This window comes from Bufo gargarizans, chromosome 1 (assembly GCF_014858855.1).
Source record: "Bufo gargarizans isolate SCDJY-AF-19 chromosome 1, ASM1485885v1, whole genome shotgun sequence".
NCBI lineage: Eukaryota > Metazoa > Chordata > Amphibia > Anura > Bufonidae > Bufo > Bufo gargarizans.
Genome location: NC_058080.1, coordinates 412230220 through 412254087, shown reverse-complemented (window position 1 = coordinate 412254087; position 23868 = coordinate 412230220). Strand labels below are relative to the sequence as shown.

At 43.7% G+C, this 23868-nt stretch overlaps 1 protein-coding gene across 3 annotated transcripts in view; it reads left to right on the top strand.

The window, feature by feature from the left end:
- Positions 1 to 22354, top strand: part of ACO1 (aconitase 1) — a 51016-nt gene extending 28662 nt beyond the window's left edge. For 2 of the 3 annotated variants that reach the window (XM_044271491.1, XM_044271499.1), the window contains exons 4-21: positions 2394 to 2531; positions 2762 to 2831; positions 2943 to 3126; positions 3829 to 3968; positions 4659 to 4830; positions 5796 to 5896; positions 5995 to 6111; positions 6657 to 6816; positions 7001 to 7136; positions 9416 to 9500; positions 10099 to 10255; positions 12653 to 12777; positions 15653 to 15757; positions 17033 to 17175; positions 19470 to 19617; positions 19720 to 19842; positions 20337 to 20528; positions 21533 to 22354. In XM_044271491.1, coding sequence (XP_044127426.1) covers positions 2394 to 2531; positions 2762 to 2831; positions 2943 to 3126; positions 3829 to 3968; positions 4659 to 4830; positions 5796 to 5896; positions 5995 to 6111; positions 6657 to 6816; positions 7001 to 7136; positions 9416 to 9500; positions 10099 to 10255; positions 12653 to 12777; positions 15653 to 15757; positions 17033 to 17175; positions 19470 to 19617; positions 19720 to 19842; positions 20337 to 20528; positions 21533 to 21652 — 2416 coding nt within the window. In that variant the 3' untranslated portion in view covers positions 21653 to 22354. The remainder of the gene's footprint in view (positions 1 to 2393; positions 2532 to 2761; positions 2832 to 2942; positions 3127 to 3828; positions 3969 to 4658; positions 4831 to 5795; positions 5897 to 5994; positions 6112 to 6656; positions 6817 to 7000; positions 7137 to 9415; positions 9501 to 10098; positions 10256 to 12652; positions 12778 to 15652; positions 15758 to 17032; positions 17176 to 19469; positions 19618 to 19719; positions 19843 to 20336; positions 20529 to 21532) is intronic. The other variant, XM_044271507.1, reaches the window with a different exon arrangement.
- Positions 22355 to 23868: the final 1514 nt, after the last annotated feature.

The following is a 23868-nucleotide window of genomic DNA, read 5'->3' as shown; positions in this document are numbered from 1 at the left end:
TAAACTGGGGAGGGAGGGGGGTCTGCCCCCTGCTGCCTGGCAGCCCTGGATCTCTTACAGGGGGCTATGATAGCACAATTAACCCCTTCAGGTGCGGCACCTGAGGGGTTAATTGTACGGATCACAGCCCCCTGTAAGAGATCGGGTGCTGCCAGGCAGCAGGGGGCAGTCATGTACACAGTTCGTAGTATATTCTAACTAGAAGCGTCCCCATCACCATGGGAACGCCTCTGTGTTAGAATATACTGTCGGATCTGAGTTTTCACGAAGTAAAAACTCAGCTATAAAAAGGTTTTATGCAGACGGATCTTCGGATCCGTCTGTATGAAAGTAACCTACGGCCACGGATCACGGACACGGATGCCAATCTTGTGTGCATCCGTGTTCTTTCACGGACCCATTGACTTGAATGGGTCCGTGAACCGTTGTCCGTCAAAAAAATAGGACAGGTCATATTTTTTTGACGGACAGGATACACGGATCACGGTCTCGGCTGCAAAACGGAGCATTTTCTGATTTTTCCACGGACCCATTGAAAGTCAATGGGTCCGCGAAAAAAAAACGGAAAACGGCACAACGGCCACGGATGCACACACCGGTCGTGTGCATGAGGCCTTAGTCGATGGTCACGTGTGGGAAAGGGGCCTGGCATTTTGGTTCATCAATGGTCATGGGGTTGAAAGGGTCTGGACAGCTGGACAGCATACTACAGAGGTGGGTGGGAGGCTGGGGGAAAGTGGAGATGGTGGGAAAAGAGGAGAATGTGAGACTAGTGACGCGCCATCACTTCTGGCAGGGGAGGCAAAAGGATTAAACTTCCTGGATCATGTGACCACTCCTCCACTTCAGAGCCTGTACTGTTCACATATGGGGAGATTTATCAAGACTGGCGTTCCCATACCCTGCGCACCGGAGTGATAAGCACCTCATTTAGACACATTTCTGGCCCTCTGTGTGCCAGAAACTCAAATCTACGTCTGGCCTAGAATTGAGCTAAAACTTACACCAGTTGCTTGAATAAGTTATAGTAAAACTGGTGTGCTATGTTTCTGCCTCAAAATCGGCTCCAAAAAAACGCCTCAAAGCAGCCTCCCAATAATTGCTATGGGAAGTAGCACTTGCTCTTTTTTTCTTTTTTTTTATGCGTGGAAAAAAGCAGTATGTCCTATCTTGGGGCAGAATCGGTGCTGATGAATGGGAAGCATAAAAAACAGCTCCATGTAAGTCCATGCGTTTTTTGTTAGTTTTTCTGCCCTTTTTTGGCACAGATCCTCTTCAAAAACCTCAGGCTGAAAATGCAGCTTTGTACTAGAGTGAACACCCATTGATTTAAAAAAAAACACATTAAAAACCGCATGAGAAAACGTTTTTTAATTTTTTTTATTTTGTGCTTAAAATCAGAACAGAATCCGCATGTTTTTTTTTTGTTTTTTTTCAGTCGTGTGAATCTGGCCCTTTAACTGTTCTGGGCACAACAGAATATTAATATCAGGCAAACACAGTTTTGCATCTATAGCATACAAGCCTGTACAAACAGGCGCCACCTGAAGCTATGAGCAGAGAATACCACTCATTTTACACTGTATTGCAGTAAGCCCCACGTGGCCATACATATTCAAGAACTGTCAGCACAACGGTCATTCCGCCGACAGCTATCTTTCAATGGGGAGAGAAGAGAGAGCTGCTGCCAGACACTTCTGGAGGCTTATCTCTGGCCATGATCTGTCTGGAGAGTCAGGAGCTCCACACACACATTAGACCAGTGTTTCCCAACCAGTGTGCCTCCAGCTGTCTGGGCATGCTGGGAGTTGTAGTTTTGCAACAGCTGGAGGCAAGCTGGTTGGGAAACACTGCATTAGACTGTCATCCAAACCTGCCGTTCTCAGTAGGTTCAGCAGACCTATTACATATACACTTGGCAGCTGAAGGCATCTGTGTTAGGACCATGTTCATATGTGCCTGCATTGCTGAGACACATGAAGTTTTAATACATGCAACAGGGGCATTGCCGTTACACCTAGAGCAGCCATGGCCAACCTGTGGCTCTCCAGCTGTTGTAAAACTACAATTCCCACCATGCCCTGCTGTAGGCTGATAGCTGTTGGCAGTCTGGGCATGCTGGGAGTTGTAGTTTTGCACCATCTGGAGAGCCTCAGGTTGGCAATCCCTGACCTAGAGGCTTCCGCTCGCTCTGCAACTGCTGCACCCTCTGCACAGTGATGGGGCCAGACAGTAAAAACGTCATCAGACTTGGCCGTGTCAAACAAAGTGCAGAGGGGACGGCAGTTGCAGAGAGAAACTACTTTCCCCATCATTCAGTTTATGTATTGTAGTTAATACATACAGACCTAGTGATTATTTCTGTGTCTTTTATATGTGCTTTTTGTTTTCAGCGGTGTCCCTGCCGTGGTGGATTTTGCAGCAATGCGGGATGCAGTAAAGCGATTGGGAGGAGATCCAGAAAAAATCAACCCAGTTTGCCCGGCAGACTTGGTGATTGATCATTCCATACAAGTTGATTTCAACAGGAGGTGAGACGGTTCCTGAGCAGTCTGTCTTTTGCATGTGAAATCTGTGCATGGGTTTAATGCATGCCTCACTCTAGGAGCTTGATACCTTTACACCCTCACTGATGGTGATCATTTATCGGGAGGTATCTATAGATGTCACCTTCTGCATGCCTATCCAATATGTTTAACTTCAGAAAAATAAATGTCCCCTTTATCTGCACATCTCCTCCTTCTTATATCATGTGTTTTAGGGAAGACAGCTTACAAAAGAATCAGGAATTGGAATTTGAAAGAAACCGAGAACGATTTGAGTTTCTGAAAGTGAGTTTGTAACAAAGCATTGGAACGGTATTGCTATTGGACTGTACTGTCATGTGTTGAATGTAATACTCTAGATTATTGTTGACATGGTTATGCTAATTTTAATTCCAGTGGGGATCACAGGCCTTTCAGAACATGAGAATCATCCCGCCAGGTTCTGGCATCATTCATCAGGTCAACTTGGAGTATCTGGCCAGGGTAGTCTTTGACCAGGATGGCGTCTTCTATCCTGATAGTCTCGTTGGGACAGATTCGCACACCACAATGATCGATGGGCTTGGAGTTCTTGGCTGGGGTAAGTTTAGTGTTGCTGTAAGTTAACACAACAAAGGTCAGTAGGAACCACTTTCATGGTGCATCTGATAGATAAAGAGTCCAGTAGTGAGGAAGCTAAGGCTATGAACTGATGGGATATTCTGAAGATCATTGAGGGTCAGACACTGTTTAACCAAACAACCAGTTTTTTTTTTTTTTTTGTTTTTTTTTTCGTGTGAGCTACCAGGTATACGTATAGGTTAAAATAGGCCAACTTGGTGTCTCCTGATAACAGTCGAGACTGTAATATAATTGATGGGGTGCAAACCCTATGACAGGACTGTCCACTTCTTTATTATTGTTGGCCTGTCCTCAGGATAGGCCTCTAGTATCTGATTGGTGGGGGTCCCCCACCAATCATCTGTTTTAAGACTAGATCTGTTGCCGGGACTACACTGCCCTGTGTTGAGGATAGACCTGGTTAGTGTAGTTCTGCTCCCGTTGAAGTTAAGAGGAGCAGCACTGCAGTTACAAGCACAGTCCACTGCATGATGGACAGAGCCCTGGTGTTCCTGCACCAGAGCAACAACTGATCAGCCATCAGTAGGAAAGGAGCGGATGACCCCTTTAAAGAGCGAATCTAGATTATAGCCCTTTTTGTAGGTCCATTTTGCAGGCTTATTTGGTTGCTGTGTCTTGGCATTTGTTAATCCCTGTTATGTATTTGTGGTTGTTTAATCAGGTGTCGGAGGTATTGAAGCTGAAGCAGTCATGCTTGGCCAACCAATCAGTATGGTGCTACCTGAAGTCATTGGATATAAATTGTTGGGGAGCCCTCACCATTTAGTGACCTCTACAGACATTGTCCTTACAGTGACTAAGGTAGCACTTTTGTTCTTATCTGGTTCATTTGCTCACAAAAATTCTTACTGGTGACTTCTCCGTTACCAGTGAATCTGCTTGTTTTTAGTCTTTTCTTACCTTCGAGCTGCATACTTACCAGTAAGGCCTCATGCAGACAACCGTATGTATTTTGCAGTCTGCAGATCCGCAAAATACAGATACCATCCGTGTGGCATCTGCGTTTTTTTACGGACCCATTGGCTTCAGGTCCTTGGTCCCATCATCCATGTGTTTTTTGCATCTGTATGTCCGTTCCACAAAACGATAGAACATGTCCGCAAAATGCCAACCAGAGACCCATTGAAGTCAACGGGTCCGCAAAAAAATACGGAGGTAATGGTAATGGGTACATACGGTCATGTGCATAAGGCCTAAGAAGAATGTCCTGCATCCCTGAGCGATGCCAATGTCTGAGTTTTCCACCTAATGACTTATAATACATAATAATACAGACATATATAGCAGGTTATAACATGTTCTATATTCATGTATGCAGAGAGATGGCTCTACCCAGCCTTACACAATTGTGAAAGTAGAAAATTCATTGCACCCTTTCTATTATTCTTCATTTTTTTAATGCAGCTTTATGCCCTTAAATGCCCCTAGTTGGAAACACTTCTTGTAGAAAAAAACCCATATCATATGATTTTTGTTTTTGTTTTTTTGCAGCACCTCCGTCAAGTTGGGGTCGTGGGTAAATTTGTAGAGTTTTTTGGCCCTGGTGTGGCACAACTCTCCATTGCTGATCGTGCCACTATTGCCAACATGTGTCCTGAGTATGGAGCCACTGCAGCATTCTTCCCCGTTGATCTAGTCAGCATTCAGTATCTACAGCAAACCGGTAAGAGCGACCCTTTACCATGGTAAAAGAAAAGTGTAACGTTAGTGTGGTTTAGGAGCAGAGAAGCAATATATCCAGATTTTTGGCTGTGTGCCCTCCATTGTGGGAAAAGCTGTGCCTCTACTAATCCTACAAATCAAATGTTTTACACCCTTTGGTTATTTGTCCCTGCTTACCATGTCTGGTATGCTGTGGTGTGAGGAAATGGCATTCTTACTGGTATTTGTTAGTGGAGTACATTATTATTTTTTCCTTTATGCAGTTATTAATTGGGGATTAAATTAAAAATCTTGAAAGGAGTGGATAAGACTTTGTGAGCTTTGAATGCAAGATGTAAAGCCCATATATTGTTAAGCGCTTAAAGCAGGCCTGGACAAATCTCAGCCAAGTCTAGGAGTCGGCTTTAAAAGATAAGACCCAGACAGCCTGGTTGGGGAGCACTTGCTGCACGTTAAAAAAAAGTTACTTGTGTCCCCCCCCCCCCCCCCCCCATAGTCAGTGAGTTCCCGATATTCAGAGCTCTGGTACTAAAAATGGTGTTCCATATTCCCCTAGTTCTCACTGTAATCACAGCAGGCCCCCCTTCCCCCCAGGGTCATACTGGCCCACCAGAGGATCCTCCAGTGGGCCCAAGCTCTGACAATAATGGGTTCCTAAAGTCCTGTATACACAGAGGGTGGGCCCTCAGAATCAGTTCACCCAGCGGACTGCAGTCTACAGCTGCTTCCCCATCGAGTCGTAGCAGCCTATCCACTAATGGTCACAGCAAGCCCACCTCACACTTTCAGCAGGCCACTCATTAGTCACAGCAGGACTACCCCAGCACCACTGCATCTACAAAGACGAAAACTACCATCCAACCAAACATTCCTCTAGGTATGCCCCTTTCTGTGCTAGATTATGTGCCATTCAAGGCTTGTGGAAAATGGGCTTATAAATGAGAGTGCTGTATATCCTTGTCACAGGTCGTGAAGAGAATAAAGTGAAGTACATTCAGAAGTATTTGGAGGCCGCTGGGCTATTCAGGGACTTCAGTAACACCGAACAGGACCCTGACTTCACTCAGGTAATATTGGAAACTTTATTTATAACTAATGAATAATATAGGCAGGTGTCATATATAGTATGGATGTCTTTAGCTATTTGTTCTGAATGATCACACAGGTGTTTGAGCTGGATCTGAGTACGGTGGTACCTTGTTGTAGTGGACCCAAGAGGCCTCAGGATAAAGTAGCGGTGTCTGACATGAAAACTGACTTTGAGAGCTGCCTAGGAGCCAAGGTAAGAAATTACAGTTTATATAGCGGATTTGCTTGAGGTTTTTATATTGATGACCGATCCTAAGGATAGGCCATCAGTATCTGACCGGCAAAGGTCAAACTCCTGGTATCCCCACCAATCATCTGTTTGGATAAGTGCCGAATGGGGCTGACCTGTAATACCAAGCATAGCGGCTATCAACTTGATGGTGCTGTACTTGGTAATCTGACCTTAAATAGTTTATTTTTGTTACATTAAAAATGGGAAAACCATTTTTAATACCATTTATTTACGGATTTGATTGCTTGAGGTTACAGGCTGAAAACCTGAGGCTCGACTACTAGAAAATCTATTAACATGTCTCTGTTTGCTTGGCTTCATATCATGTTAGGCTGGAGGCATTGTGTTTGGTAATTTGCCACACCAGGTCCCCATAGGAACACCGTGGATATGTTGTTGGAATCTTTCAGTAGTGCAGCCTCAGGCTTTGGACCTGAAACGTCATATATTTTTAGACCGCTTTGATGTACTGTAAAATGCCTTTTCTTATTTCTTGTATTCCACAGCAAGGGTTTAAAGGCTTCCATATTCCTCAGGGACACCATAATGACAAAGTGAAATTCTCCTATAATGATGCAGATTATGAGCTGGCTCATGGCTCGGTGGTCATAGCTGCTATTACCAGCTGCACCAACACTAGTAACCCTTCTGTCATGCTGGGCGCGGGTGAGCACCTCTCCTCCTTTTATGTTTATATCGCTTCTTTCTTTCTGGTTTTTGCTTAATTTGACCCGGACATGTCGGTATTTATCATCTTTCCTTGTTCAGCCACATTTTGGTAAGATAGCAGATTTCAGGTCAGTTTTTCTGTCTGTTCTCTTAGCTTTAAAAGTTGTGTTCCATTTGTTAGGTTTGTTGGCCAAAAATGCTGTGGAAGCTGGACTAACAGTGAAGCCTTATATCAAGACAAGCCTGTCTCCTGGCAGTGGGGTGGTGACGTATTATCTCAGGGACAGTGGCGTCATGCCGTACCTTTCCCAACTTGGGTATGTGTCCATAAAAAATCTTGTCTATTACAGCCTTTTACATATTAGGCACTCTTTCCAAAAATGATTAAGGCTACTTTCACACTTGCGTTCGGGGTTCTGCTTGTGAGTTCCGTTTGAAGGCTCTCACAATGCACTGATCCGTACATCCCCAATGCATTCCGAGTGGATGCGGATCCGCTCAGAATGCATCAGTCTGGCTCCGTTTGGCCTCCGTTCCACTCAGGAGGCAGACACCCGAACGCTGCTTGCAGCGTTTTCATGTCCGCCTGGCCGTGCGGAGGCAAACAATGTAAGTCAATGGGGACGGATCCGCTTGACGTTGACACAATATGGTGCAATTTCAAACGGATCCGTCCCCCATTGACCTTCAATGCAAAGTCTGGACGGATCCGTCTGACTAACAATTAGACTTAGATTTTTTTCTGAAATATAATGCAGACGGATCCGTTCTGAACGGATCTCATCGTCTGCATTATAGGAGCGGATCCGTCTGTACAGATACCAGACGGATCCGCTCCGAACGCAGGTGTGAAAGTAGCCTAAAGGAGTTTTCTATACTTGGCAAGTGATAGCATAGTTTAACCCCCACCACTGCTGCACTTCCACTCTCTCAGCCAGTCACTGTGCAGGCATCGCAACTCTGTCCATTGGGAAATCTATGCCACTTGATAGGAGTGGCCTCATCCAGAGAAAATGCCAAATGGACCATGGACCGGCCTGCGATTGGCTCCCCACCAGTCAGCAAATGGTGCCTTGTTCTAGTGATGTCATTGCTTGCTAAAACTGGACTAAAAGTCCCTTTTGGCAGTTTCAGGACTCCACCTTATGGGACATCCATGTCGCCTCTGTTTCTCTTTTCCTTCCCGCAATCATTGGTGCTGCAAAGTTGTGTCTTGTTTCATATACTTGCTATATACTAAGAAGTAAAAAAAAAATATAAAATCAAGCAAACTCTGAGAGCAAGAAGCTTTAAGACGCAGCCGATTTGATGCCATAAAATTCTGCTGTCCGTACTTTCCAGCTAATAGTGGTCTCTCTTGTTAGAAAGGGCCTTTGTCTAAACTAGTGATTAGAGATGAGCGACTCCCCTGCATAACGGAAATGGGACTGATCCATTTTGCAGCCCATAGACTTCTATTATGGCGGAATGAATAACGGAATGCCTCTAAAGGTATTCCGTTATGCATTCCGTCATAGAATTGCATTATGGTGCATGGTAACGGAATCCATAACGCAATTCACCTTTTACCACCAAACAAAGTGTGAACGAATTTCTAAATGTTAAATTCGCTCATCTCTACTAGTGATCTTCAGCCTGTGGCTTTCCAGCTGTTGCAAACCTACAGCAGGGACAGCATGATGGGAGTTGTATTTTCACAGTTGCTTCACTTCCACAGGTTGTAGACCATTGGAATAAACCATCCTTGACGAAAATATATTTATGTTGGGACGTTAGTGATTGGCATATACAGTATGCAACTGTTGCTATACTTAGAGAGTCTGTCAGCTATCAGTTTTGATGGTGCTAACTGCTGACAGCACTAGGTAGGGGCTGGGGAGAGCAATACAAAGATGCTTTTTGTAGAGTTTTATTATCCAGAGTAGTGTAAATATGAACTTTTATTCTGCCAGGTTCTGCTCCTGCCAGTACTCAGAAGGTGGTGCTTTACTGTGCTGTGCTCTCTACTTCACTGCCGCTCCCCACTGCTCTGACAGACAGATGAAGTGTCCAATCAGGAGAACACTAGACACAGAGGAGCTGTGAAGCAACCCAGTATAGAGAGCACTTCACAGTGACGCACCATCTCATGGGCATTATCAGTAGCATAACCTGGCAGAATAAGGGTCCACATCCATTCCGCAATTTTGTGGAACAGGTGCGAATCCATTTATTTTCAATGGGGCCGGAATGTGCTGTCCGCATCCGCATTTGCGGATCCTCACTTCCGTTCCGCAAAAAAATAGAACATGTCCTATTCTTGTCCGCAATTGCGGCCAAGAAAAGGCATTTTCTATGAGAGTGCTGGTGACGTGTGGTCCGCAAAATGTGGAACGCACATTGCCGGATCCGCAAAACACATTACTGACGTGTGAATGGACCCTAAAGGTGCATATTCACACTACTACATTGCATAGTCAAAACTTCTGACAGACTCCCTTTAATTTGCAATCTGGCACCAATACAATGGGCAACACTGGGGTGGTCCACCTGCCAGAAACAAACCTCTTTATTGTTTGCATTGCAAGTATGTATATTAAGTCCTTCTTTTTCTCAGCTTTGATGTTGTAGGATATGGTTGCATGACATGCATTGGAAACAGTGGACCTTTGCCGGAATCTGTTGTGGAAGCCATTACTCAGGTACAGCTTGGCATTAATTGGACACCTCACTGGTCAGGTCAAGGTTTTTATACCACTGTAATAATTTGACCTTTTGGAGAGTTGCACAAAGGCCAGTTTTGCGGGGGCTTCTTTTAGGCACATTTTTGCCCCAGTATTATCCCAGTGTTCCAGCCTGATCACGGTCTCCTGATCCTAACTGGCTGCATCACAGACTCATCAGACTCCTCTGCCGCTGTGAGCTTCTGTCGGTACACCCGTGGCTGACTTGAACACTCTGCCATACTATCAGTGCAAAAAATGGGCCCATAATACACTCATTCATGCAAAATGAATGCATGTATAGTACCTCTAATTTCTGCAGGCAGTGACCTCAAGAGCTTTCATCTGACCATCCTTCAGGACCAGACAATCAGCATTGACTACAGTGTGTCCTCCATAGTGTGGCATCCATGCTGTTTCTCTTCAGTCCAATCTCTGTAAATTCCTCCAGATTAATTTATCTATATTTTTTATTTAAAAAATATGGATTTTTTTAAAATTGCTATAGAACAAGGCAAATATTGTGTCCCGACCGCTTGACCGCTGCTATTTCTCTTCTATTCTCTTGTATCTGCAGGGAGACCTAGTGGCTGTAGGTGTGTTATCTGGCAATAGAAATTTTGAAGGCCGTGTTCATCCAAATACACGTGCAAACTACTTGGCCTCACCACCTCTTGTCATTGCCTATGCCATAGCTGGAACCATCAGGATTGACTTTGAGACTGAGCCTCTGGGTAAGCTCTTCTACACTGGCATCTACTTGGAATCAATATTAAATGTGATAAGCGGCACTGATTAGTTCAGACTTTTGATTACTTATAATTTATGATGACTGATAGAGTTAAAGGGCTTCTGTCACCCCCCCAAACACCAATTTTCAGTTTTTGACTTAATATATTTGCTAATGTAAGCAGATTCCATATTTACCCCTCTTACATCGGTCTGTGCAGTAATTTCAGTAAAAAACATACTTTTGTGATATGTAAATTTCTTCACTACCAGCAAGTTGGGCGGACTTGCTGGTAGCCGCCATATCCTCTGTCTGAAAAAAACGCCCCCTCCTCCACTTGATTGACAGGGCTAGCGAGCGCTCTCCTCCACTCGCTGGCCCTGCCTGCAGCTCAAATCCCGTGCCTGCGCCGTACCGGTCCTCATTCGTAGCAGGCGCTCTGAGAGAAGGATGCTCGCTTAGCTGCTCCTTCCTCAGTGCGCCTGCGCCGATGACTTCAGCCCTACACCCGGAAGAGAAACATAGAATGTGTCGGCAGATAAGAACCATTTGGCCCATCTAGTCTGCCCAATATACTGAATACTATGGATAGCCCCTGGCCCCATCTTATATGAAGGATGGCCTTATGTCTATCCCATGCATGCTTAAACTCCTCCACTGTAATTACAGCTACCACTTCTGCAGGAAGGCTATTCCATGCATCCACTACCCTCTCAGTAAAGTAATACTTCCTGATTATTACTTTTAAACCTTTGCCTCTCTAATTTAAAACGATGTCCTCTTGTAGCAGTTTTTCTTCTTTTAAATATTCTCTCCTCTTTTACCTTGTTGATCCCCTTTATGTATTTAAAAGTTTCTATCATATCCCCTCTGTCTCGTCTTTCTTCCAAGCTATACATGTTAAGGTCCTTTAATCTTTCCTGATAAGTTTTATCCTGCAATCCATGTACTAGTTTAGTAGCTCTTCTCTGAACTCTCTCCAAAGTATCAATATCCTTCTGGAGATATGGTCTCCAGTACTGAGCACAATACTCCAAATGAGGTCTCACTAGTGCTCTGTAGAGCGGCATGAGCACCTCCCTCTTTCTACTGGTAATGCCTCTCCCTATACACCCAAGCATTCTGCTAGCATTTCCTGCTGCTCTGTGACATTGTCTGCCTACCTTTAAGTCTTCTGAAATAATGACCCCTAAATCTCTTTCCTCAGATACTGAGGTTAGGACTGTATCACTGATTTTATATTCTGCTCTTGGGTTTTTACGCCCCAGGTGCATTATCTTGCACTTATCAACATTACATTTTAGTTGCCAGATTTTTTACCATTCCTCTAGTTTTCCTAAATCCTTTTCCATTTGGTGCATCCCTCCAGGAACATCAACCCTGTTACAAATCTTTGTGTCATCAGCAAAAAGACACAGCTTACCATCGAGGCCTTCTGCAATTTCGCTGATAAAGATATTAAACAATATGGGTCCCAGAAGACTCTCTTCTGAGTGTAGGGCTGACGTCATCGGCGCAAGCGCACTGAGGAAGGAGCGGCCAAGCGAGCGTCCTTCTCTCAGAGCGCCTGCGCCGAATATCCTTGTATTTCTGGGGAGTTTCATAAAATAATTGTGAATATAATGTCAAAAGCTGAATTGGTGTATTTTTACATCTGTTCCTGCCCAGTCTCTAGGCTGCCTTATAAATGTGGCATTAGTTTACACCTCCGTAAGCCATGGTGCCTTTTCCTACTAGTCAAGATATTTCTGCTGCAACAGCCTTCAAGCCACTGGTGTACCTTCCACGGAGACTAAATGACTGCCACAGGGGCCTACGGTGGAAGGGGGGCCTGGCACAGAGCTGCTTTCATCTGCTTCCTGTTCTATCTAAATGAATGTCCTGCAGCCCTACTCACAGGTTTTTACACCCGCTGTTGAGTTCTTCTGTAGCTGTATAAATTCATATGTAGTGAGCTCCCCCTAGTGGTGCCTGCAAGCATCCATAGCTTTATTATTTACAATGGGATATAGAGTGAGATTAATCAGTGTATTTATGGCAGTTTTTTTATAGCATAAATCTAACATTTGGTGAAAACGCCACATTTTTTCTTAAAGATAGCAGCAACCAGATGTTCAGTAGGGATTTTTTATTTTTTTTTAGCTGCTATTCTTTTCCAAATGCTGCATGTGCTAGGTGTGGCAAAAAAAAAAGAAAAAACGGTGTGAAGAAAGCCTGAGACAGGTCAAACGATGCCCATTAACAGACATTATTCAGGGGGATGGGGGCATTATTGTGTACACTCCTGCTTCAAGAGATTGCCCACTTTTTTTAATTTCCTTTGACAACATTCTTCAGGTGGCAGATGCTTTATGAGACTCTTTCCTTGTCCGTTACTGTCCCTGTCTTACAATTTTCATAGGTATCAATGCTGATGGCAAGCCAGTATTCTTAAGGGATATCTGGCCCACAAGAGACGAAATTCAGGCTGTGGAACGCAAATATGTCATCCCTGGAATGTTCAAAGAGGTGTATGAAAAGATCGAGGTATTGAGCCATCTTTACCATAAACGGCATAATTGTATTGTACAGAACCCTGAGGAGGTGGCTGAGCGATGCTAATGTTAAACTGGCCATACACATGTAATGGCTGTCGCCCGTCCCGCTCTTACACGTGCACGTTTGGTTCATATGAACATGTATGTGCGTTCTATGGGGAGAGAGGGAAAAAAAAACACTTATCCACTGGTAGAACAAAAGGATCAGGCGAAAAATGTACAAACCGGATTCCAAAAAAGTAGGGACACTAAACAAATTGTGAATAAAAACTGAATGCAATGATGTGGAGATGGCAAATGTCAATATTTTATTTGTAATAGAACGTAGATGACAGATCAAACGTTTAATCCGAGTAAATGTATCATTTTAAAGGAAAAATACGTTGATTAAAAATTTCACGGTGTCAACAAATCCCAAAAAAGTTGGGACAAGTAGCAATAAGAGGCTGGAAAAAGTAAATTTGAGCATAACGAAGAGCTGGAAGACCAATTAACACTAATAAGGTCAATTGGCAACATGATTGGGTATAAAAAGAGCTTCTCAGAGTGGCAGTGTCTCTCAGAAGCCAAGATGGGTAAAGGATCACCAATTCCCACAATGTTGCACAGAAAGATAGTGGAGCAATATCAGAAAGGTGTTACCCAGCGAAAAATTGCAAAGACTTTGCATCTATCATCATCAACTGTGCATAACATCATCCGAAGATTCAGAGAATCTGGAACAATCTCTGTGCGTAAGGGTCAAGGCCGTAAAACCATACTGGATGCCCGTGATCTCCGGGCCCTTAAACGACTCTGCACCACAAACAGGAATGCTACTGTAAAGGAAATCACAGAATGGGCTCAGGAATACTTCCAGAAACCATTGTCAGTGAACACAATCCACCGTGCCATCCGCCGTTGCCAGCGGAAACTCTACAGTGCAAAGAAGAAGCCATTTCTAAGCAAGATCCACAAGCTCAGGCGTTTTCACTGGGCCAGGGATCATTTAAAATGGAGTGTGGCAAAATGGAAGACTGTTCTGTGGTCAGACGAGTCACGATTCGAAGTTTTTTGGAAATCTGGGACGCCATGTCATCAGGACCAAAGAGGACAAGGACAACCCAAGTTGTTATCAACGCTCAGTTCAGAAGCCTGCATCTCTGATGGTATGGGGTTGCATGAGTGCGTGTGGCATGGGCAGCTTGCATGTCTGGAAAGGCACCATCAATGCAGAAAAATATATTCAGGTTCTAGAACAACATATGCTCCCATCCAGACGTCATCTCTTTCAGGGAAGACTCTGCATTTTTCAACAAGATGATGCCAGACCACATTCTGCATCAATCACAACATCATGGCTGCGTAGGAGAAGGATCCGGGTACTGAAATGGCCAGTCTGCAGTCCAGATCTTTCATCTATAGAGAACATTTGGCGCATCATAAAGAGGAAGGTGCAACAAAGAAGGCCCAAGACGATTGAACAGTTAGAGGCCTGTATTAGACAAGAATGGGAGAGCATTCCTATTTCTAAACTTGAGAAACTGGTCTCCTCGGTCCCCAGACGTCTGTTGAGTGTTGTAAGAAGAAGGGGAGATGCCACACAGTGGTGAAAATGGCCTTGTCCCAACTTTTTGGGGATTTGTTGACACCATGAAATTCTGATTCAACATATTTTTCCCTTAAAATGGTACATTTTCTCAGTTTAAACTTTTGTTCCGTGATTTATGTTCTATTCTGAATAAAATATTAGAAGTTGGAACCTCCACATCATTGCATTCAGTATTTATTCACGATTTGTATAGTGTCCCAACTTTTTTGGAATCCGGTTTGTATGTAGCCCAAACTTTATCTTCCACACCTTCATCGGTTTGAGAGGAGCCTGCTGGGAAAGGTGACAATACACTGTGTATGGGGGGCTTTTAGGTTTTGTAGCTCAGCCCCATGCATTTTAAAACAAAGCGCCTTCATGGCATATGAGATAGCAGTCAGACTATCAACCCTGAGAACAGCCCATTCCTTTATGCATGGCTTGTCTTCCACAGAAATTGTGACTCTTGGCTCTTCCTTTCTTGCAATTGGTGGATGTCCCATTGATGGCACATTTATGGCATATTTAGCTGATGTGCCATAAAACGCTCTGTTGGAACACCCTTTCTCTGACTTTAAAGGGGCTGCTGATATATGATATATATTATTTTTTTTTTTAACAGAAAAGGGTTTAGAATGTTTTTTTTATTTTTTTATGTATAAAATAACACACTAGTTAATGATTCCCCCACCCCTTCCTTTTCTCCACACACTTGTTCTGACAGTTCCCAATTCCCCACCAGTCTGTACTGTACTAGTTCCTCTTGACACTAATTAACCCACTCGGGCACCGCTGTACACGGTGATTGGGTGTGCACACACATTTGCTGTGTCGAGATGAATTAGGACGTGCCTATTGCACTTTAGGATCCATACTCTCATACAGAGCCATGAATGGGAGTACAAACTCCCCTGCAGCCGCACTGAACTCTGTATAGGCTAGAGCAGGGATGGCCAACCTGAGGCTTTCCAGCTCTTGCAAAACTACAACTCCCAGCATGCCCACACTGCCTACAGCAGGGCATGGTGGGAGTTGTAGTTTTGCAACAGCTGGAGAGCCACAAGCTGTCCATCCCTGGGCTAGAGTATTGCTGCTCCTGCCTGTAGCTGCACTGGTCTTCAGCCTGTCATAGATTGGCTATGTCAGGCTTTAGCAGAGGAGCAATATGAGCTCTTAACAGGGTCTGTCCCTATGCCACCAGCTGTAAGGCAGCTAGCTTAACAGAGCAGAACGAGACGGGATTGATTTACATGTTTCATATTCTTGAGTCATCTGAAAGTATTCTGTCTTGCAGAAAGTCAATGAAAGCTGGAATAACTTGAAGGCGCCTACTGATCAGTTATATCCTTGGGATCCAAAATCAACATATATCAAATCTCCACCGTTCTTTGACAGCTTGGTATGTGTAACCTTTAGGACAGACACTGCTTATTATCATTCATTGCATAATTATTATTTCATTTAAAGTACAAACTTTGAGGATTTAAAGTGTGTAGAAACATGACCTGTTTAAATCATGTTTTTATGTTAAGCATATTTTCTTAGAATATTTCCAAATTTTTTAATTGTGCCTGTCACTAACTATATTTAGGAAAAATCTTAAAATTGTGCAGTTTTCACACTGACAACTACAGCTGAAATATGTTAAGATGTCCTGTTCCGTACAGGTAACTTTTCAGAAACCATCACATTATCACATGCAGAATTACAATGACCTCCGTAGACATAACACAGGATCCACCATTGATAATAGGTGATATCGCAGCGTATCTACTCCCTCCTGACCTCTGCACAGGTCACAGAGCATGGCTAGAAAAATCTGTTGTGTCAGTGGACTGTGTGGCTCCTGTGAAAGAACAGGATGTCTTGACATATTTTAGGCAGATTTTTTTTTTTTTGTTAGGAGGTATGTGGGAGGATAACCTAAATAAGGGGTTAAAATGCCAGACCTAGAGCATCCTGTGATAAAAAAAAATATATGCATTGACCCAAAAAATTCACCTCAAGGGTGAACAAACACTGCTAGAATAAATGTTTGTCCTGAGTTTAATATTTCCATGCATCATCTGGAACTGGCATTTAATTTTTTTTTATTAAAACGTGTCAAAAAACACCTGCCAATACCGTAATCACCAGAAACTGGTGAATGCCAAAAGAAACTATGTGCAACACCAGCCTAAAGTAGCTCCCCTAAAACCCATCAAGGCTGTAATCTTCATTTACTACACATTATATAACCAACAGAAGTCTGGCCAAGAAGGTTTATATGAAAAAACTGGGATCAGTCAACTGGATTTACATTTGGCTAATACGATATTGAGGGATTGCTTAAACCTAATTCCCCAATAGTCCAACACCGTAAAGTCGGAATACAGATAGGAGTTATTTTGGAAGCTAGAGGAGATCCAATATTTGCACAAGGAACAGTGGAGATGGTGATCAGATCGATCACGTACGAGAAATCTTACTAGATCTTTTTGGCTTAGGTGTATATCTTGACACAATGTGGTTGACACCCTGAACAGTCATTTCTTCTGAGGGGACCTAAATGTCTTCTCTTCAATGCTTATGTTCATAGATGTCAGGTTGAAATTGATTTGTAGAATCGCCTAATCAGAAACGTAATGTATATTTTTGCCACTTCCTCACTGACAGATACTTGTGTTTTCACTAGACAATGGAACTTGTACCTTCCAAACCAATCACTGATGCTTATGTCCTCCTAAACCTTGGTGACTCTGTAACTACTGACCACATTTCTCCTGCCGGAAACATTGCAAGAAACAGCCCTGCAGCTCGATTCCTAACTAACAAAGGGTAAGGAGGATAATCTTTAGCATGCAAAGCCTGAATGTTCTTTGTTTTATGTTAATCTATGGAATAGGTTTTGTCTTTTTAGGCTGGAAACGCGTATGCTGTTTAAACAGATTGTTCGATAGGTGTGGGTGCCACTTCTTGGACCCGTTCCTATCTTGAGAAGGTAGTCCCCTCTTATGCTGTCGGGAATGAAGAAGTGGCATTCTCGATTCACTTCTGTGGGACCTCTGCTAATAGCTAAGCAAGCACACCTATCGGACATTGATGGCATATGCCATAAATGTCCAGGTGGTAGAATCCCTTTAATGCAATTTTGTGAACCAAGAAGAATGGGAAATATAAAGGAAGAGCTTACACTCCTTCTGACTTTGGGTCTCAAAACTGCATAAAAAACGGAATGTGTATTTTCAGCATAATTATTTTACAGTCTCCTGTAAGGACTGAAATGTAATCACTTTATTTTTTTTAGTTTCGACATTTTTAGATGTGGCAATACCACATCTGTTTATTTTATTTTATTTTTTTATATATTTTATTAGTTTATAATACAAAAATTCATATCCATATTACAATTATAATATTATAAAATCCTACAGTCCGTGAAATTTGTAATTTGCAACATGATTAAGAACAATTTCATACAAGTATCAATGCTTATGGAGATCTCCCTTGCTGGGGGAAATGCGGGATACGTCCGTCATCCACAGCCTAATACGGCAAAACAAACACACAAAACATCCCACTTGACATGTTGTTGTCTATACAGGGGAAAAAAAAGGTAAGGGGCCCGCAGCCCGGGCGGCCCCCGGGGAGCGAGCATGTGCCCCGCGCTCTCTCCCCCGATCATGGGCAAGAAATTGACAGGATTGACAGCCATATCACCATTCATCCGATACTCACATTAACCGTACGTAGCGGGCCTACTGCAATCTTTGATCGCAAGCATTTCATGAAACAAGTTTGGGGGTCCAGCAGTCTTCTTTCGCAATGGAAAAGAAAACTCTTACATATTTTGCTGCCTCATCCCCATATAGTTAGTTTAGGAGTTTAATGCCCGCCTTAACCGTACCACACATATATCCACCTTAGTGTCTCACATATAAAGGGACTCAACTTGAGTATCACTCGGTGATCACCGGCAGTTAGGGAAGATGTAAACATGAGCACTACCTAAAACCGGCTCTGTCCCGCTGAGAAAACACCTCTTGGTGCCCATACAACGTGTGTCATATCCCTGCCTGAAGTCGAGCCGCTGTCTGACAAGTGCAGGTCCCGGAGGGGGCAAATGAATGGAGGGCGCACTGCACACGCGCAGCCACCCTCCATTCATTTCTATGGGGCCGCTGAAAATAGCCAAGCACTGGCTTGGCTAGTTTCGTCTGCCCCATAGAAATGAATGGAAGCAGGGGCTGCGCGTGCGCGGTGCACTCCCATTCACTTGTATCGGAGCAGTGCTTGGTGGTGGACGGACCCTGTGAAACCTGCTCCGTTCTCCTTGTAGATGCAGGTCCCAGAGGTGCGACACGCACCTAATAGACAATGGGGGCATATCGTAGAGATTATGCCCCCATTGTATGTGATGGGAATACCCCTTTAAGGATATGGATTAAATAGTGGGAACCCATTCAAAGAGTGACTCTATCCTGGAAGACCAGGTACACATGGGTTTTATTTAGCATCTCATGCAAAGAGGTATCTACCAAGAAAGAGAACTATCTTGCCAGCGCCACTTATTAAAAGTTGCCCCTTTCTTGGGAGATACCTCTTTGCATATTCATTTCCCATAGAGCATTGCCAATAAGTCTCATATCATGGAGTACTTCCAGTAAGTCTATATACAGGAGTGGCCTCTTAAAGGAGATTCAGCACCCTGCCTAAGCTGTTTGGCATCGTATAATGCTTCATCTACCCTGCTTGAAGACTCATTGACTATTTATCTCTGTGATGACAGCTGATCTTAAATTGGAACAGGTGCCCAAAATGCACAAATCTTTCAATTTAGTAATATAGGTCAGTAGTACCCCGCCAGGTAAGCTAATTTTGATGGGGTCTGGTGATCCACCAAACATCTCATTAGGGTCACAAGGTTAAAATCCAACATATCTTATCCCATTGCTTCTTTTAGATAAACGGCATACATCTACCTACGTAACTTTAACTCGCCTACTTTGAAATGCCTGTGAATAGGATATTTGTCAGTGACCCTTTCTTGTCTATGGCCACCTTTACAGCACTGACATCGTTTCTTGCTTTACACAATTTACAGTTGAACATTGTACCTGTCTTTTCCACAGCTTAACGCCAAGGGAGTTCAATTCCTATGGCTCCCGCAGAGGTAATGATGCAGTAATGGCTCGAGGAACCTTTGCCAACATTCGTTTGTTCAACAAGTTCATCAGCAAGCAGGCCCCATTAACCATCCACTTACCATCCAATGAAACAGTAAGTGGAGGCCCTTCACACTCTGTACACCTTGCCCGTATCTGTTCATGCTGAATCTCTAGTCTTGGTGTTATGTGAACCGTTTCTTCTTTTTTTTTCCAGCTTGATATTTTTGATGCAGCTGAAAGGTACATAGAGGCTGGACAGAATCTAATCCTTCTTACTGGCAAGGAGTATGGATCTGGAAGCTCCAGAGACTGGGCAGCCAAAGGGCCCTTCTTACTGGTATGTCTGATCTAGGTAGTCTTGTAACCAGTGGATATTTGTGGCTTTCCTAATCTTGGGAACATTGGAATAATATGCTGCCATTAAACGTCACCTGCCCTTTCTTATGCTCATTTCCTTCATTGCACTGAACCCTTCAGGCCAGACACACACCAGTGAGTTCAATGTGAGAAACTCGTAGCGTGCGTCAGTTCTGACCTCTGCTCCTCTGATAGGATCGCATAGCTAGAACGATTTATAAGGCTGTGTCCCTGTGAGATCTGAAATCTATTGTATTACACTGACATAATGCTGTCAGCATAATTCAGGGTCACACATCATTTTAAATCAGTATAATGCCGTGTGATCCTGTCAGAACAGGACCTCACACTGACACGCTGCGAGTTTCTCACATTGAACTCGCTGGTGTGTGTCTGGTTTTACAGCCTGCCCATTAGCCTTGGCCACAGATCGTGTTTTATTCACTTTATAAAGCACTTTGCTCTTTCCTACAGGGAATTAAGGCTGTCCTGGCTGAAAGCTATGAACGCATCCATCGTAGTAACCTTGTAGGAATGGGAATTATACCTCTGCAGTATTTACCAGGAGAAAATGCAGAAGCATTGGGACTTAGCGGACAAGAGCTTTACACCATTCTCATTCCTGAAGATAAAGACCTCCGACCAGGCATGAATGTAGAGATCAAGGTAAAATCTGTGGATTAAAGCCCTTTCTGCCTTCGCCCTAGAGCAGTGATGGCGAACCTATGGCACGGGTGCCAGAGGCGGCACTCAGAGCCCTCTCTGTGGGCACCCGCACCCTGGAAAAAGTCTATGGTGTACCAATAAGCCTTAGACTTTTCCTGCCATTTATCAGCGAAGGGCGCGCTATGAACGGCACAAGCAGTTATTATAGCTAAATGATAAAGTACATGGAAGATACACTATATTGGTATTCAGGTTAAATTGCCGTGTTGGCACTCTGCGATAAATAAGTGGGTTTAGGTTGCAGTTTGGGCACTTGGCCTCTAAAAGGTTCACCATCACTGCCCTAGAGGCACTGATGTCTATTAGTAAGTGCTCACAATGAGACCAGTATAGACTTTGAATGTCTTTAAAAAAATCTGTCAGTTGCTCCTTAGCAACAGACTATAAACGCACTATTTCTTTGTAATACATACTCGGAAGCAGTAGTTTGTGGAGTCCCCCTTGTGAATTTTTACATGAAGTCATATCGTGTGAATCCGGGGACTATTTGTTTCACCTTTCTGAATAATATGATGGCCCACAGCGCCAGGCATCAGATGACCATGCCTGATATCATGTGGGCACTGAGTGACCCCTTAATGTTACATCTAGCTATTGGTCTTGGCTCCCTCACCTCAGAGCTATTCCTTGGGATACCAATATGATTTCTACAAGCCATATGGCGGCATGAAGCTGGATTACAATAGTCCAATGCTTGGGTTAGGTTGAATTATTTTGAATAGAACATTATGATGTCTGTTAAGAAACCATTGCGCTACCAGAGTATTTTCTTAACCTTCGGTGGCCTGCTAGTCCTTCTAGTGTCCTTGCTGAGAGCTTCAAGTCCATATTGTCTCCCCGCTGCATGCAGTTGATTAATGCCTGCCAGAATGATGGCCCGCTGAAGATTAACAAGACAGAAGTTTAGAAATCTATTTTTTAAAAAGTATTTCTTTTTTTTGCAGCTGAATACAGGCAAGACTTTTGAAGCCATCATGAGATTTGACACAGATGTGGAACTTACCTATTACCGCAACGGAGGCATCTTGAACTACATGATCCGTAAAATGGCCAATTCTAGTTAGGAGCAAGATCTGGAATATGTACAATGACTGACAAGGGGAGACATAAAACTGTTATCTGTGTCTTACATTAAAATGCAGAACATATGATGAATGTCGGTATAAAGCAGGAGAAAGATATCCATATGATGCCATATTTCTGCAGGCTAGTGACTTGACAAAACTCAGGAATATGTTTTTTGTGACATAATCCAGCCTAACTAGTTTGTACAGCTAAAAAAAAAGAAACACTTTCAGAGACTGATGTTTTTAGTTGAAGGATGATCTTCATGATGTTCTGCTGTCCTCATAAATATTCAAACCGTTCCTGTCGCAGAGCTTTGCACATATGCCACCTTATGATGCTGGCGCAAGCAATAAAGTGGTGGCGCTAAGTCTGCTCAGATACTCACTATTTACCGGTTTCCCTGCATCACAGTAGTCAACAGGTCTTCACAACATTTTCTACATTGTGACTTCTGAAACTGTCACTTAGCGCACAAACCAATTAAAGAAAATCTGACGTCGCCATGAAATGCAGTGCAATCTGCAGGCAACAGCAGATAGATATAGAATTTATGGGAAAAGTCATTGCAGCTTGTAATTTTATACATTTAAATCCCACACGATTGACAGCATTCTCTATGTAAGGCTACATGCACACAAATGTATTTTGTTTCCGTGTCCGGTTCGTTTTTTTTGCAGATTGGATGAGGACCCATTCGTTTCAACAGGTCCGCAAAAATATAGAGCATGTCCTATTTTTGTCCATTTTGCGGACAAGGATAGGCATTGTTACAATGAATCCACAAAAAATGGAGGCACGGATGTCATCTGTATATTTTGCGGACAGCAAATTTTACGGTCGTGTGAATGTAGCTTAAGTGTGTATACATAGATAGATGTCAGTCACTGATATCACCACCCCACGAACAATGAAATCAGAAATTACAGATTTTGCTGATTTTTATTTTTTTACCCAAAAATTTCCTACAAGGAAAACGGAGCGGGGAGAGCTGTGGCTGGAGGACCCCGGATTTCCCAGGGTCTGTCCACCACCAAGCGCTGCTCCCATAGAAGTGAATGGGAGCGCATCCCGCACGCTCTGCCCCTATTCATTTCTATGCGGTAGACGGAAATAGCCGAGACAGTGCTCGGCTATTTTCGGCGGCCCCATAGAAATGAATGAATGGAGGGAGGCTGCGCAGTGCGCCCTCTGTTCAATTCCCGCACCTATCCGACAATGGGTGCATATCCTCGTGATATGCCCTCATTGTCTGTGATGGGAATACACCTTAATCTGCTCACATTCCCCTGCTCTATAACAAGCTGTCTGCAGACTGCAACACATTCTATGGTGGCAGGTTCTCTTTAAATGGCTTCCTGTCAAAATAAGAAGTAGACCTATTACAGTAGATATACTCTACTTACTCGTTCTTCCAGAAGATGATACATTCACACATCGGTGAAAAAAACCCCAGCAGTTAAAAACAATCCACTTCAATTGTATGGGGGCTTTCGGTCAGTGAAAACATATCCTATTATTGACAGCTGTTATCTACAGGCCATTTTTTTATGGCCATGTGAATAATCCTATAGACCAGTGTTTCCCAACCAGTGTGCCTCCAGCTGATGCAAAACTACAACTCCCAGCATGCCTGGACAGCCTTTGGCTGTGCGGGCATGCTGGGAGTTGTAGTTTTGCAACAGCTGGAGGCACACTGGTTGGGAAACACTGCTATAGGCCCCATGCACACGGCCGTTGTTCACAGCCGTGTGCGGGCCGTGGAACCGCGGCCTGGATCCCTCCTGAGAGCAGGAGCGCACGGCGTCACTGGTTGCTATGACGCCGTGCGCCCCCTGCTGCCGGCACAGTACAGTAATACACTGGTATAGATCGTACACGGCTGTGAACAACGGCCGTGTGCATGGGGCCATAGACTACCAATGTTCTTAAAACGTTGTGTGACTGTAGCCTTAGGGCTGTTTCACACGAGCGGATGCCGTGCGTGTCATCCACAGCGTGTATGACAGCAAAGCTCTGTTCCGGACAGCAGAGACATGGAGCATTAATATGATTGATAACGCTCTTTGCCTCTCTGATCTTTTTACTACAAAATCACAGTGAGATAAAGTTGTCTCTGTGATTTTGTAGTAAAAAGATCAATCATATTAATGCTCCATGTCTCTGCTGTCCAGTGTGGGGCTTGGCTGAAATTCACGCTGCGGATGACACGCAC